Below are 17341 nucleotides of genomic sequence, written 5' to 3'. Positions count from 1 at the left end.
AAAGAACACTGAAAAGGAGGGTGCAAAATGTCTGTATTTGTAACCAGGCTGGGGTTTGTCCAGCTCCTAAACCTCAGAACTCTCTCCCCCAAAAGAAGCAGGCAGCTCAAGGAATATGTCATATGGAAAATCAGCACATCAAAGTCAACCACAAAGAACAATTCTTGCATAAAAAGAAGTCCTTCAAGCTGTACCACAGCGTTCAACTTCTTACCAAACATCCCACTCAAAATATCTCACAAAGTACAAACGAAGTGAGCTTCTAGTACAGTTCTAGGTACTTTGGCAATACGACTCTCCGCTTCATCCAGCGTCATACATGGGGCACTGTACCTTCCCCAATGGCTGCAAGCATCAGTGGTTAAATAAGCTTTCTACAAAGCTTAACAATATCATAATGGCTTTAATGTTATATCGGGAAACATGATATTTTCTTGCATGTTCTTCTGAGTACTTGAACTTACTAGCCTGAATTGTCTGCATTGTGAATTACTGAGTGCTTGGGTCAAATACAAGAGGTCACATGGCTAAGAGGGTCTCCAGTTGGTCCTTGCTGAGGAATTTCACCCAGGTGCACTGAGGGGTAGGAAATGAAAGTCCAATAACTCAGACTTGGGAATCGGGGCACCTGAATTCTTGCCCATGCTCTGCCACTAACTAGAAGGTGCCCATTCATCTCTCCTGGTTTCAGATGGGAGGTGGCTTCTATCCCAAGGGATCCTTTGTGCTCTTTAAGTCTATACATCTACCTTACCACCACCGGTGCCCTCTAGCAGAGGGAATACACTCCCATTAAATGTCCCCCGTGGAAGATGCATAATGGCTTGTCAAGCTAACCTGATAAAACTTTTTAGATATTTCTTCTTTCCTTTCCTATTAAGGTGCTGGGACATTGTTCCTGTTAGGGTACTGGGACCTCTCACATGAAGGTCACCCTTCTGTTTAGCCTGAAACTGTACATTGGCCTGTCAGCCAGCCCACGGGAGAGAGTGGGTGGGAAGCTCTGATGGGAATTTAGAGGGAACTTCAGACTTAGATGACCCTTTGGACACTTGAGATTATGTGTTTAGTAATATGATGTGTGACAGAGACTTTCACCCTTTGCTGAGGCTGGAGGGAGAGTGGCAATTGTTTACAACCTCTGAGCCCAGTGGCCTGGCAACTGGGTGACAAGTCGGGTCCCTTCTGTGAAGGAAATATAACCAACTCCCACAGGCAGTAACAGTCTAGTCTTTAGAAACTGACTATAATCTATAGGGTTGAGATTTTTTTCTAAGACAGGCACTAAATAAAAGGCTGCTAAAGTAGAAATAAAAAAATGAATGGAACCTCTGGACAGAAAGGGAAGATAGAAAAAAAGTAGAGAGGGCAGCTGCTGGTCTGCAGCCAGAGGATTTGTATGCATTATTTCCTTCCATCTTCATGTTTAAGTGTCAAAATCCTGGAATGCTCAGAGAGTCTGACAAAAGCGAAGACTTAAAAAAAAAAAAAGGCACCAACAAAAACAACTTTCTGTGGTTACAATTAGCAAGTGGTGGGGCCAGATTTCCTGTCCAGGTCCATCTGCCTTTATGAATTTTTCACTGTACAAAACACACCTAGGAACGATCTGAAGCTGTGCCATCCAATATGGCGGCTACCAAACGTGGTAATTGAGCACTTGAATTGTGACCAATCCGGACTGAGATGTGCTACAAGGGTAAAATACACACCAGATTTCAAATACCTAGTACAAAAGTGTGGAGTAGCTTATTAATAACTTTAATATTGATAGTATGTCAAAATGCCAATATTTTGAATATATTGGGTTCAATAAAATGTGTAGCTAGAGACAATTTCTCTTGTTTCTTTTTTATGTAGCTACTAGAAAATTTCACATTATGTATGTGACTTGTATTATACTTCAATTGGAGGGCACTGTTCTAGAGACATGACCTTTATTTACAAAATCATGTATTAGCAACCACATGTCTGTATTAGTTTTGTCATGACCTAAGTGCATCTTTCTGTTGCACGCCCAGAACCTGCATGCTTTTTGTTGAGCTAATAATTAAGATACGAGAAATGTTCTTTGTGCTTGTTCAGATTTCCATGTTGGATAGCTAACATTGCAATTGAGACAAAACATGTAAGCTGCCATTCCCTGACTGAACCTGGTGAACCACTGCAGAGTTCCTACTTTCTGCCTTCACTCACCGGTGCATTGTCCCACCAAGGTGTGGTCCACTTGTCCAGGCTGCGAACTGTCCTCATGGACCCAGTCAGCATCATCTCTGGTCCCCTGAATCATCCCACAGATGTTTGCCTTCTCAAAAGCACAGTGGTCCAAAAGGGTGTGAGTTGTGGCTGCAAATGATATTTTTGTCACCTGGTTTAAAGTTTAAGTCCTCTTATTTCAAATACCTGATGTCTTGTGCTAAAAAGACCTCATTGTTCAGATACAGCACACTTTCTTGACTTTTCTCAAATGCAAATTCTGCTGTCCTCTATTACATCTTAGGACATCCAACATAGATGCAGCCCTACCCACCTCACAGAGTCAAATGATAAAAAGACCTGTCATCATGCTTTGCTATAAATGCCAACCAAGAACTCCTTTAGATCAAGAAGGAGGTACCTCGTAGATCTTTGTATGTAGTAAGTCTTCTGTACATACATATTGGACAGAATTAAAGAATATGTCTCTCAAGACTAGTAGAGTCATTTTAGAAAACATCCCATCTCTGAGCAGTAGATTGCTCTAGAACAACTACTCTGGGTAAAGAATTTTGCAGGATAAAAAATACTTCCAAGCTTGTCCCCTATCTTGAGATTTACAGAATGATGCACCATTCAAAAGGATGCTAAAGAAGCTGGACAATTACAGCTTCTTACATCATTGGTCCAATACTTTTACTTTGCAAAACACAACCACGTAATTGATTTTCATAACCATCCTGTGAGGCAGGTGTTACCATTTTTTCTAATCTATCGATAAGTTAAGGTTATGTGGCTTGTCCACTGTCCTTCACTAGAACAGGAAAGAATAGTGAAGGGAAATATAGGGGAAACTGGGGGAGCAGAGGAAGCTCTGTTGAGGTTCAATTACCTACTTCTCAGACCCAGCAGTACTCACTGCAATTATACATTCGGTTCAGCCTCTCCAAATCAGTGGCACTGAAGTCCAGGCGCTGCCCAATGATGGTGTTAAACTCAGGGATCTTGGCCGTGATGGTAGGAGCGCTTTCATTCTTGTTAAATGAGAAAGGCTCGTAGTGCATCAAAGACTCGTAGTCATAGGGCGTGTTGAGGTCTGTGATGAAGCTGTCATCATAGGTGTTAAAGTTGTGCTCAAAACCTATCAGAGAGAGCATCGACGGGTCCTTTTTAGTTATATCGTTTCCCCTGTCGTGCCCCCTTTGACTAGATACTTAAGCAGAGACCACAAAGAAAAAAATGAACATTTGATTTAAATATACAAATATATATATACTTAACATATTTTATACTAGAATAATGTACATAATATCAATACATATTATTAATTAATAGCAACAAATAATTTTTTTAAGTAGGCTTCATGCCCAGAGTGGAGCCCAACACAGGCCTGAATATCACGACCCTAAGATCAAGACCTGAGTTGAGATCTTGCTTAGGATTCTCTCTTCTTCTTTCTCTGCCCCCGCCCCCCCCCTCGTGCTCTGTCTCACTCTGTCTCTCAAAAATAAATAAATGTTAAAAAAAAAAAAAAGTCAGACACTTAACTGACTGAGCCACCCAGGTGCCCCTAACAAATTATATTTTAATTACATTAATTTATTATATAATAGTATGTCCACTTATAAAAATTAAAAGTATATTTAAAAATAAATATAAAAACACATGTTATAATTAATTTATAAATTTGCATACAATTTATTAAATATTTGTATACATTTACATCAAAGATTCATTTCACAAATAAATGAATAAATAAATGTGTGTGTGTGTGTATACATATAAGCTTTTAAGAAAGAGAAGATAAAACATTAAAGTAGAGGCAGGTGTTCCAAAAGGCAGGAAAAGGAAATTTGTGAATTCAGAAAAATATTCAGGATTGATACATCTTGCTAATAAGCAAGTACCTCATCCACCAAAAGCTGTACCAATTCCGTAGGTTAGAAAGTCAATTCAAGGGGCAGAAGGAAAGGTCAGTACTGCCAAGGAAGGGGCATCCTGTCAATCAAGGCTCACATCCTTTTCCAGAAATGGCCTCATGGACAGAAAAATAAAATAGGAAGCGCAAAATTGACTTTCCATCCAAAATAGAAAAGGAAAATATTTTTATGAGATTAACACAAGTAAGATAATATATATTGCAGAGTGAAATGCTGGAATCAGAAAACGAATCAGATGTTCCTTTAATCCACTAGCCATCAGGAATTTACTGTTTCAGCAGCAATCATGAGAAGTTCACAGATTTTTAATTTCCTTCTTAGGGAGTGGCAGGAAAACTGTATGAGAAGGCTCATAACTCCCCCAGTCGTGACTTCCCGTCTTCATGTATTTCTCCTTTTCTAGTTTCCCATCCAGTTGTTTTTAACTACCTTACGAAGACATCAACGTGGGTGCATTTAGGATTGAAGAAGAGTGCCACAACGTGAAGTGGTCTAGCGAGTGCTGGAGGGAGTCTCTAAATGCTTTTGGAAAAGCCATGAACCCTGCTGATCAAAACTTGATTTTAACTGTAAATGAGAATACCAACGCTTCATCCTCCCAATTCATGGGATTTCATGGAGACTTAACCTGAAAGGGATCAAAGCATTTTCGAAGGTGGCACAGGACTGTAAGAAACAAATGAGCCAATCGGGGCGCCTGGGTGGCGCAGTCGGTTAAGCGCCCGACTTCAGCCAGGTCACGATCTTGCGGTCCGTGAGTTCGAGCCCCGCGTCGGGCTCTGGGCTGATGGCTCAGAGCCTGGAGCCTGTTTCTGATTCTGTGTCTCCCTCTCTCTCTGCCCCTCCCCCGTTCATGCTCTGTCTCTCTCTGTCCCAAAAATAAAAAATTAAAAATAAAAAAAAAAAAGAAACAAATGAGCCAAACAGAAGGGGAAAGTAACTCCTTCCAGAGCACTTGGCCCTAGGTTGTCCTACCCTAAGGGATAGAACTAGAAAGAACATCCAGCCAGGGTGAGGACTGAGGCTTGGTCTGGGATCTCCTGGTGACTTGTGATGAAACCTTAAGAAAAGCACTCTCAAATTCACCGGATAGGTTTTCCTTAACTTTAACTAAAATCACCGGGTTAGAATAGATCATTTCATTCTTTACTACTCAAGGATTCTTTTCACAATGCTTCACGACATAAATGTTTTGAGTAATTTTTTAAATTTTATTCAACACATTTTTGCTGTGCCTACTATCTATATCTGAGGAGCTATGCTAAGTGGTGGTGGCCCCTGGCAGTGAGTAGGATGGGCCAGGTCCTGCCTTCAGGGAACTCGCAGCTGAGAGCCTCAAAGAGGGAGCCATCTTGTACCCCAGAGAGGCCAGTCAGCAAATCTCTTGTGTAAAGGGTCGGGCGGAAAATATTTTTGACTTTGGGAGCCATATGGTCTCTGTCACAGCTATTCAACTCTGTCATTGTAGCACAAAAGCAGCCATAGGAAATAGGTGAATAAACGGACATGGCTGTGTTGCCATAAAACTTTATTTACAAGAGCAAGTGGATATGACCCACAAGCTGTGGTTTGTGGAATCCTGCTTGACCTCAGAAATTGAGGTCTTTCCTTGGTGGGAGAGAAATGATCCAGAAAACACACTGCTGGCTTAAGAGACGGAGACAGAGACAGAGACGGATTTGGGGAGAGAACTACGTTGCCAGTATACTATCTTCTTAGGTTGAACAATTAGATCGTCATCTACGAAAGATGAGACGCAATGAAAGTTATAAATTACCCTGAGCAGTAATAGTGCCCTCCCTTACTGTCTTATTAATTCGAAGTCTCATTTGAGAACAGTTCTCCAGAGACAGTGAGCCATTTAGATATATGGAATATGAAAATATAGGGAGGAGATAAACAACATGTGTTGAGTAATTCATGTTCAGCCAAGAGCCGAGCCAGTCTGAAAATTACCCTGTCAAATGCGTTGGCTCCCTCTGAGAAAGAGAAATCATTTGGCCTAAAATGGTATTAAAACACTAACCGTTGTGTTCTCCAAGACTGGAAAATGTGAACGTTCTCTGCATCCTTAATGAATGTTCAGCAGAACCAAGTATATGTACAGGGAGGTAAGAAAGTCAAGCCTAGAGGCAAATACAGGCAGTCTACCAGTGCCCTGGACCAATGACCCCCACTCACCTTTCCCTCCTACACAGACCCAGTTCTAACACACATCTAGGAGACAAATGCATTAAATTTGGTCTGTTATTTCATGTCCGGGTGAATACTTGCTAATATATCTCCAGATTGGACTGAAGGGCGAAGAAAAATATTACTTTAGCTTAGTGGTTGGGTGGTAGGATTGGTGGAAGTGTGTGTGGGGGGTTAATCGTGGTTCTGACAAGTCCCTCAAAGTCGAATCATTATAGACGCACTGCCGTATATGAACCCATACGTGAAACTGGTATCTAAATAAAACAGATAATTATAAGACAATTACTTGCTTTGTGAAAACCACGATTGGTAATGGTAAAGGCATTTCAATACGTGAGAGTTTTATTAATCTATTGCTGCCAAAAAAAGATGTTTTCCCACTTCCTGAACTAAGTCCTAATTAAAAACTAGATGTTTTCAGAAACACAGTATTGGCTTTCTTCCCAGCACGTTGGGAAGCTGTTCGATAAAAGAGTGTTTTTCATATACCTAAGAGCACCATTTAGTTGTCTCAAACAACTAGGGAAGGTAATGCCAAGGAAGTCTAAAGAAACTACAGAACAGAACAGAAATTGTTAGAATAACATACCTGCATAACAATAAGTGAAATAAGACTGTATTATCCCTTGCACAATGTGGCTGGGGGGCAGGAGGAGAGAGGTATTTAGGAAGAAAGAAGGAGGAGAAGGAAGGGGAGGAGGGGTACAGGAGGAAGAAAGGCCAGTAAATTTTGACGAACTAGAACTCAGATCATCAGCCAGAGTTAACACAATTGGGGAGACAATTTCAGATGAAAGAATTCATTTTTGTTGTTGTTTTGGTTTGTTTTTTTTTTTAATTTTTTTTAATGTTTTACTTATTTTTGAGACAGGGAGAGACAGAGCATGAACAGGGGAGGGTCAGAGAGAGGGAGACACAGAATCTGAAACAGGCTCTAGACTCCGAGCTGTCAGCACAGAGCCCGACGCGGGGCTCGAACCCACGGACTGCGAGATCATGACCTGAGCCAAAGTCAGCTGCTTAACCGACTGAGCCACCCAGGCGCCCCTGTTTTGGTCTGTTTTTAAACACCTATCATTGATTTGGTAAAGCACCAGCAAAGTTCTTGAGTATATATTAGAGTCGTCTTTTGTTCAGCTAAACTTCATGCAGACTCCTAGACCTACATGAGATTTCACACCCAGAAAAATGGCCATGACATCCTCGGAAGCCTAATTCAATTTACAATGACAGGACGATAGCATTCTAGATGGATTTTCAACAAAAACACCAAAACAAAGCAAAAGCTTCCGATGAACTTTCAGTTGGCATTGAGTTAGCCAACACATCACTCCCTAAGGCCCTTCTCTGGGGTCAGTTAGGATCAGATGAGCAACACCCACAGAATAGGCCAACAAATAATACACTTTTCCTCCGCTGTGCTCTAGCTGAAGCTTCTGTCTGCACACCAGTGTGGCTTAGACATCCCAGGGTTGGTCCCAACAAGCGATAAAGGTAAATCCCACCCAACTCCCTTGGGTCTGTACACACCTGGAAGAATTTCATCCCACCAGATGTTCACATAGTCATCCCGGTCAGTTCTTGACTGCTCATGGTAAAATCCCAAAGCGTGGAGAATCTCATGTTCAATGATGGCCTTATAGTCACACCCCTGGCCAATGGAAAGGTTCTGTCCCACGTGTTGATCGCCAACCTCAGACCAGCACCTTTAAAGAAGAGGAGAGGGAGATTTTCTCCTAAAGAACTCTCAAGTGGCTGTAATTCATGGGGTTCCAGAACACAAATTTGAAGGAAGTTAGGTTTGATTTTAAAAAAGGAACTGTCACCAGCATTCTCATAAGCTAATAGTTCAAAATAGGGGACTAGTTAACTGAGCAACATTCCCTGCAGGGAATAACATACAGTCTTTGAAAGTGGTGGTCCAGTGGCCCCTGGGTGGCTCAGTCAGTTAAGCTTCCAACTCCTGATTTCAGCTCAGGTCATGATCTCATGGTTTCTGAGTTTGAGCCCTGCATTGGGCTCCATGTTGACAATGCAGAGCCCGCTTGAGGTTCTCTCTCTGCTTCCCCCCCAACCGTCCCCCAATGGTCCATGCTTGTTCTCTCTCTCTCTCTCTCTCTCACATTAAATAAATAAAATAAAATAAAAAATAAAAGTGATGGTCGATGATCAGTGTGATACCTACTCAGAGGCAAATCAATCCTAATAATGCACCAGGTAGAAAAAAGTAAAAGTTGGCATTCTTTCTCACCTCCACAAACTCAGAGGACATTCCACAGTATAACACTATTGCCTTTGTACCACAGTATTAAGTTGTCTCTGGGTAGTGGCTGTGGTTGATTTAAATTTTTCTCCTTTGTACTTTAATGAATTTCCAAATTTCCTATAATGAGCAGGTATCAATTTTACAATCGTGAAAAATAACCTCATTAAAGAGACGAGTCTACTTCTTTGGCTGTCGGCCAACCTGCAGCACTACGAAAGCGCAGGGCTGGCTGCCTTCCAGTTCTACAGACTCGGGGCAAGAAGGACCCATAACTTCTCACAGAAAGCGATAGACTCAGCAACTGCTGGCCGATTCTCTAAATTCATCACGGTGCAGTCTCTTGCCCCTTTTTTTCCCAATTATTTTTTGTCTTTTCTCATAAATCCAACTTTCCGCCTCTAGTAGCAAATCTGAACCTTTCCACGAATTGTCTCCTCTGCTTTAAGTTGTGGAACAGGATCTATACTCTAACCAGTGCTCAACAGAGTAAGAGATCTGCTCATACTTTAAATTTTTTCTTAATGTTCATCCATTTCTGAGAGAGAGAGACAGAGTGTGAGCAGGGGAGGGGCAGAGAGAGGAAAACACAGAATCTGAAGCAGGCTCCAGGCTCTGAGCCGTCAGCGCAGAGCCCTACATGGGGGCTTGAACTCAGGAACCTGTGAGATCAAGAGCTGAGGTGAAGTCTGAAGTCCAACCAACTGAGCCACCCAGGTGCCCCGCCCAACTTTTAAGTGTGACCAATGGATTACAAGTTCTTTGATGACAATCACATTGTCTTACCCACCATTGTTGTCACCAAGATTGCTAACATCATATACCTTCAAATGCTAATGACTTTGGTTTCTACTCAAAGATAGATCTTAATTATCTTCCAACAACTTTTTAAGGTATAATTTACATACCATGAAATCCACCAATTTTAGGAATACAATCAATGCTCTTTTGTAAATGTATTGAGTTATGCAAGCATCACCACGATCATTTTGCATCTCTGACGGTGGCATTTTATTCCAAACTAGAGTTGACTCTGCAAAATACCCACAATCTACAGGAAGTACTTATTTATCTTGTTTTTAAACATCCCTCTCCCAACAGAAATGTGTTAGTTGCAAGAATGCCACAACTCTGCCTGTCTGACTCTTTTACCTTGTCTTTCTAGAAAGAGCCCAGTTAACTCCCCCACCCCCTTCAGGGGACCAGGGCCTTGAAGGTTTTTGGGCCCTTTGGTCCAGTTTTTTCACCATTCTTCCTCCTTTTTCCGTTCCCCTAACTTAAGCCACAGGCAGTAAGAATCTCCCAGACTCAGATTCCACAAGAAAGAACATCCCTTAAAACTGACCTTCCCCTTCATCAAGTACTTGGGGATTGAGTTACAAACTGAGAAGTCCAGAGAATTTTACTAGGGGAAAGAGAACTTTTGGAAAGTGATTGTATAAGCTTCATTTTATTTTTAAGAGAAAAAAAAAGAGAAACCGTGGTAGCTACAAATGGAAATAAAAGTGTTAAGAAAATGAACTTTTTTCCCTGAAACCTTCAATAAATAATTAAAGGTTTTGGTACTTAAAAAAAAAAATTTTTTTTTTAATGTTTATTTATTTTTGAGAGAAAGAAAGAGACAGAGTGTGAGTGGGGGAGGGACAGAGAGAGAGGGAGACACAGAATCTGAAGCAGGCTCCAGGCTCTGAGCTGTCAGCACAAGAGCCCAACCTCACGAACCCATGAGATCATGACCTGAGCCGAAGTCAGATACTTAACCAACTGAGCCACCCAGCACCCCGGCTTCCGTACTTTCTTGAAGTGCAAAGGTCGCCAAGGGACAAAACGAACATGTCAAAAGCAGAGAAACTCTAAAATCCGTGTTCTTGGCGAGGTCCGAGGTGTACTTTACATGTTTTTCCTTCACAAAAAGAGGAACTGTGGGAACACTGTTGGTTATCTCCACTTACATGACCCACAAGAACCTCAGAGCTTGTCCAGGAACACACTCAGTCTCTTACCCTGAGAGCGGTTCTTCTGGCAATATTCCCAAGCTCAGTGAATGAAGTAACCACCCGGCAGTCACTGAATCAAAAATCTTAGATTCCTCGTTCTTCTTAACCCTTCCCATCAACTAGCCACCAGCTTTCGAGAAGTCCCCCTATTTTCAGTGTTTTGAAATGCATTCCCTTTCTTCTATTCCAACTGTCTCTTCTTTAGTGTGCGTCCATTTCATTTCTGTCCTGGACGACTGGCACATTCTTTCATTGGTCTCCCGCCACCAGTCTTGCCCCTACTTCGATTCTTTATCCACGGTCGCTAGAGTAATCTTTCCAAAATGGAAAACTGAACATATAATGAATCACGCACAGAAGAGGGCACTCCTGCACGCGTGGTTTGTCTATTACCAGGCTTCCGTTTTATCGCCTGGCTCCACGGCTCATCTCACTGCCCCTTACATGCCCCTTACATGAGTTCTCCGAGTAAGACACATTCGTGTTTATGTTTGCTTTTTTCTTGTCTCTCTTCTCTTCCTCTTCCTCTTCTTTCTTCCCCCCCCACTTCTCTCCCGCTCTTCCCATCCCCCATTTTGTACCTCCCTCTCTTCTGCCTCTATGTCCTTCTCCCGTCTTCATTTAACAAGCAGTGTGGCTTTCCCTGATGCTTCACTACATGCTAAGTGAGAGTTCCTGCTTCTTCCCTCTTATGGCCCACGGCACTCCCCTTAGCATATATAATTTTCTCCACCACCCCCAGCTGCCAGCTGTAAACCTTGTGGGATCTAAGACCCTGCAGCATGCTTCTTTGTGTCTAGAGACTAACACACTTCCTGGCACAGAGTAGGTGTGCATAAATTGCAGTTTTAATAAAAGTCCGAGCTAAGGAAAAACCATTCAGGTAAGTAAGGAACTTGTGTCTAAGTGGTTGCCACAACTTTTACTTTTTTCACTGCTATTTTTTTTGCATATTTTTTTTTCTTGAGAGGCTAAATCATATGCTAACTTTCTTCCCCATCTCCTATCCATCCATGATTAACAAAACCACCATCAGAATGAGACAACCAAATCCAGGCAACACCTAGAGACAGTTTGGGGAACTGCAGCATGAGGAAATGTGTGCTGAAAGGCACAGAGGGGCCGTCACAGCAGATGACAGCTTGGCTTCCCCACTGCATCTAGCCCAGGTTGGTTGACATAAATACCACTGGGAAAGAAGAGCTTGTTTCTTGATATATCATTTATTTCCTAGGAGAAATACAAAGTAAAAACTGTACATAGAACTTTTCTATGTATAGGTCCACCCAGTAGAGTACTATAATTTAAAACAGTACCATAAAAAGAGTATAATTTATACTTTAATACACCTGACCTAAAAAAAAAAAAAAAAAAAAAACTCCGCAAGTTAAAACATGACCTAAACCCAGGAAAAGAATTGAGATAAATCTCCCTGTTGCCCAGACATAGCCAAACGACTCATTCTTCATCTAGAACATTAAAAATACGATAGTTTCAAAATTCACAGAGCAAGACTTGATTCCGCTTTCCGTTTCTTTCCGGTTTCTTCTTTTGAAAGACATGTGTCGCTTCACACTTTGTAAAATTTCATACTTACCCAGAAAACTTCTGAAATATGATGTATGAGCTCTCTCCTTCATAGGGCTTGAAATCCACACAGGACCTGAGGCGGAACATTTCAAAGGCGTAAAGAATGGCTCCTTTGGCGTTCAGCCCTGCAGAAATCAGTAAAAGTATCAATGAGTGTTACTTAAACCTTAGATAATATATATAACATGGTTCAGAGACAATCTTGCCACCACATGAAATCCACAGAGGTTTATGGGTATATTTTTCAGTAGTTAGTAGATTCTTTGGAAACTACAAGTATAAAACTAGTCCTGTATATAAACATTAAGTGTTGGGGCGCATGGGTGGCCCAGTCAGTTAAGCGTCCAACTTCAGCTCAGGTCATGGTTTCGCGGTTTGTGGGTTCGAGCCCCGCATCCAGCTCTGTGCTGATAGCTCAGAGCCTCGAGCCTGCTAAGGATTCTATGTCTCCCTCTCTGACCCTCCCCCACTTGCGCTCTGTCTCTCTGTCTCAAAAATAAATAAACATTAAAAAAATTGTTTTAAAAACATTAAGTGCAAACTTTAAATATATAATGTAAATATAACTACAAAATAAGAATACACTCCTATGTGTAGCTGAACAAAATTATAAACTGACTTCCTTATTTCCTCCCTTCCCGTTTCCCCATTCAAGCAGAGATCCTGAGTACAATTGCCTCAGGAAAGTCCCGCTGCAGAGCAGAAGACTGCAAGCCATTTGTCTTCTGTGTGAATAAAGTACCTTGTAGAGAAGCAGTGAGAATGGTGCTCACTGCAGTCTAAAAAGATAACCTTCTTGCTGGAGGAAGACAACAGAGTTTTGAGAAGTTTATGGGCTCCAAGAGCATGAGAAGCGCATCTGGTATTTTACCTTGCTTCCCGGCAAGGCTTCTGGAGAGATGACAAGACTAAACAGCGCTGGAAACAGCCTTGGGAAAGATTTCCTTTTTTCTTTTTTTTAAGAAAAAAATTTTTAATATTTATTTTTGGGAGAGAGAGAGAGAGAGAGAGAGAGAGAAAGACAGAGTGCAAGTGGGGGAGGAGAAGAGAGAGAGGGAGACACAGAATCCGAAGCAGGTTCCAGGCTCCAAGCTGTCAGCACAGAGCCTGATGCCGGACTCGAACCGCGGGATCATGACCTGAGCCGAAGTCGGACGTTTAACCAACTGAGCCACGCAGGTGCCCCTGGAAAAGATTTCTATGACCCAAAGTTGGAACCAAAGCAGCAGAAGCCTAATGGACCTGAAAAGGCCAGCACAATAGATGCTTACTGGTAAACTGTAGGTTAGGACCAATGACCAAAGATCAAATGTCTTTCCTGTCCCCTAACAAGCACACATGCTGACATTGCAAAAGATAACCATGGGGTGGGGAGGAAAGATACTCTGGAGCAACAGAGATTATGTTTTACTTAGTGTGTGTCCTTTTTTCTCCCATCAACTCATTGAAGGTAGGGCTCTAAGTTAAAAATTAAGCTATGTTATATCAAGTTACATTATATTTATTGTACATTTGCTTTTGTGCATTCTCTCAAAGAGTTTATAGTTCTTGGCAGTTTACTCTGTACTTACTTTATGGTTTCCTGACCCTATGTCATTTAATAAACTACCAAATTAGAGATTCACAGTTCAGATGTTGTAAGATTAGATCAAGGTCATTAAATAAATAATCAATGGAATAATCAGTAAATTACTTGTGGAAGCAACACAGGTAACAACGACAACATGACAGATTTTCATGAAGTTTTACCTATCCTCTGTGACATCTGTAATATGAATATTTGTACTCAAGACAGCTTAGTTGCCACGAAAGTTGTCACAAACTGGGACAAAATGTTTGCAAAATACATATCTGACAAAAGACTTGCATCCAGAATATGTAAAACACTCCTACAACTCAAAGAAGAAAGACAAATAACTAATCTTTTAAATGGGAAACTACTTAAACAGGTATTTTACAAAGGAAGACATACAAATGAACAATCAGTAAATAAAAAAGAACGTAAAATGACAATAAGTAAACTAAAACCACAATTACATACCACTACATGTCCACCAGTATGGCTAAAATTTAAAAAAATAACAGCAACGAATGTTGGAAAGTGGTGTAAATGAACTTTCATTCCTCATTTGTAGAAGTTTGTAAAAAGGTACGAGCACTTTGAAAGAGATCCAACACTAAACCTATGTCTGTGTTATAACCCAACAATTTCACTTAAAAAAATTTTTTTTTAAGGTTTATTTAGTTTTGAGAGAGAGACAGAGTGCGAGCAGGGAGGGACAGAGAAAGAGGGGGACACAGAATCCAAAGCAGGCTCCAGGCTCCGAGGTCTCAGCACAGAGCGCATCGCAGGGCTCGAACCCCCAAACCATGAGATCGTGACCTGGGCCAAGTCGGATGCTTAACCGACTGAGTCACCCAGGCATCCCTCACTTTTGATACTTACACCAGAGACATGAATATGAACGCATATATTCCAAACAGGCATGTACAAGAATGTTCAGAGTAGCTTTAGTCATCATAGCTCAAACATAGAATCAATGCCCGTTGTCTATAAACAAGAGATTGGTTAAATAAGCTGTGATATACTGTATTCACGCAATGGAATGCCACTCAGTAATAAAAAGGAACAAACTATTGATAAACACAACAACATTGGTGAATCTCAAAGACATTTTACTCGGTAATCAAAAAAAAAAAACCCCATAAAATATGATTCCATTCCTATGAAATTCTAGAACAGACAAAAACAACAACAACAAAAAAGGAGTTGTTTCTGGAAGGGTGAGAAGGACTATAAATAGCATGAGAGAACCTTCTGGGATAATAAAAATGCTCTTTTTTTTTTTAAGTTTATTTATTTGTTTTGAGAGAGAGAAAGAGAAAGAGAGGGAGGGAGGAGCAGAGAGAGAGGGACAGAGAGAATCCCAAGTAGACTTCATGCTGCCAGTGCAGAGCCTGACACAGGGTTCAATCCTATGAACCAGGAGGTCATGACCTGAGCCAAAGCCAACAGTCGGAGGCTTAACCCACTGAGCCACCTAGGCACCCGATAAAAGTGCTCTTAATAGGAGTTGTATGAATATGTTTACATTGTAGAAGTGTAATATATAAAACCCACTGAACTGTTCAGTTAAGACTCATGCATTTTACTCTCTGTACATCTTACATTAAAAAGAACTATAAATAGGGGCGCCTGGGTGGCGCAGTCGGTTAAGCACCCGACTTCAGCCAGGTCACGATCTCGCGGTCCGTGAGTTCCAGCCCCGCGTCAGGCTCTGGGCTGATGGCTCAGAGCCTGGAGCCTGCTTCCGATTCTGTGTCTCCCTCTCTCTCTGCCCCTCCCCCGTTCATGCTCTGTCTCTCTCTGTCCCAAAAATAAATAAATGTTGAAAAAAAAAATTAAAAAAAAAAAGAACTATAAATAAATATTAAATTTCAGTTAAAGGTATGCATGCTCAGGTGTTTGGGGTAAAGCATACTGGTCCCTGCAAATTACTCTGAAATGTATCAAAAATAGAATGTATTGACAGAAGTTTAGAAAGATGGACAGGATGGATAGATGAGATAAATCAAATATAGCAGAATGTTGTTTGTATAATGTAGGTGATAAGTATATGAGTGTTCACTGTACAATGGTTTTAGTTTTTTGTATATTTAAGTTTTTTCATAATAAAATGTGGAAAAGGACAATAATTACAACTTTAAAGAAAGAAGGAAAAAACCTATCAGCTTACATTCTATTTCCAGTAAAAAAAAAAAAGTCCTTCAAAATGAAGGCAAAAAAGAGGTGATTTTGAAGAAAGAAGAGAATTTGCTCTACAAGAAATGCTAAAGAAAGTTCACTAGGCTAAAGAGAGATGACACCAGCTAAGAGCCCAGATCTCCAGGAGGAATGAACAGAACCAGAAATAACAAGTATAAAAGTAAATATAGAGAAATTTTTTCATTCATTACTTTAAAAGACAACAATTAAAGCAAAAATGATAACACTGTATTATGAGGTTTATAAAGTATCCAGTTGAAAAGTATAAGCCAACAATAGCACAAAAAAAAGGGTTATAAATGAAATTATACTGTTCTAAAATGCTTACATTTTATGCAAAACAGCACAATATTAAGTCTAAGGATACTGTCACATATTAGGTCTACAAATTGTAATCTCTACTGCAAAGTCTCACAAAACAATACAAAGGGATTGAGCTGAAAAGCCACTACAGGCCCCAAGTGAAATTTTAAATTCTTGGATTTAACCAAAAGAAGGCAAGAAGAAATAAAAGCAAAAATAAAAGACAAATAATAACTGTTCTAAATCAAACTATATCAATAATTACATTAAATATAAATACACCAAATACTGTAGTTAAAATTCAGAGATTGATAGACTGTATAAAAAAGGAAGACCCAAATATATACTGTCTGAAAAAGAGACACTTTAAATATAAAAAAATTGATAGGTTGGAAGTAAAAAGTTGCACAAGATGCACAGTGCAAACAGTAAGTTTTATAAAGTTGGTGTAGCTAGATTTACATTAGACAAAGTAGACTTCAAAACAGAGAAGATTGCCAGACATAAAGAGATACTTCTCTAAATGAGAAGAGTCAATTTAGCAAGATGATATGACAATGTGCTTGCACAGAAGAGCAGTTTCAAGCAAGTGCAAAAAGAAGAAATAAACGCACAATTATAGTCAAAGAGTTTAACACCTCTCTCTCAGTAACAGATAAAACAATAAGTCCAAAACTCTATGCAGATATAAGTATTTGAACAACACAGTCACCTTGACCTATTTGACGTTGATAAAATAACATGCCCCAAACCAGCCAAATACAAGTTCTTTTCCAGTGCACATGGAATAGTTACAAAGGTAGACCACGAAACATGTCTCAGTAAATTTCAAAAGATTGAAATCTTATACAATATGTTCTCTGACCTCAACAAAATTAAACTAGAAATTAATAATAGAATATCTAGAAGAGCTACAGACATTTGTAAATTGAAAAGCACACTTCTAATTGACCCATTGATTAAAAAAAATTGCAAAGGAAATTAGAGCATATCTAAACTAAATTTTAATAAAGACACAACCATAGCAAAATTTGTGAAAAACAGTAAAAGCATAGTTTCAAATAAAATGTACAGATTTAGATATTATATT

General features: G+C 40.2%; 1 protein-coding gene across 1 annotated transcript in view; it reads right to left on the bottom strand.

Annotated features, from left to right (window-relative positions):
* The window catches only part of MEP1A (meprin A subunit alpha), a 43952-nt gene that overhangs the window by 8348 nt on the left and 18263 nt on the right, over positions 1–17341 (bottom strand). The window contains exons 7-10 of the mRNA XM_086708388.1: positions 12190–12307; positions 7863–8038; positions 3116–3337; positions 2197–2346 (exon numbers count right to left, since the gene is read on the bottom strand). Coding sequence (XP_086564514.1) covers positions 2197–2346; positions 3116–3337; positions 7863–8038; positions 12190–12307 — 666 coding nt within the window. The remainder of the gene's footprint in view (positions 1–2196; positions 2347–3115; positions 3338–7862; positions 8039–12189; positions 12308–17341) is intronic.

The sequence above is a fragment of the Puma concolor genome, chromosome B2 (assembly GCF_028749965.1).
Source record: "Puma concolor isolate L17-30 chromosome B2, mPumCon1.1.hap2, whole genome shotgun sequence".
In the NCBI taxonomy this organism is placed as follows: Eukaryota; Metazoa; Chordata; class Mammalia; order Carnivora; family Felidae; genus Puma; species Puma concolor.
Note: the sequence above shows the minus strand (reverse complement) of the source record. Positions and strands in the feature narration are given on the sequence as shown.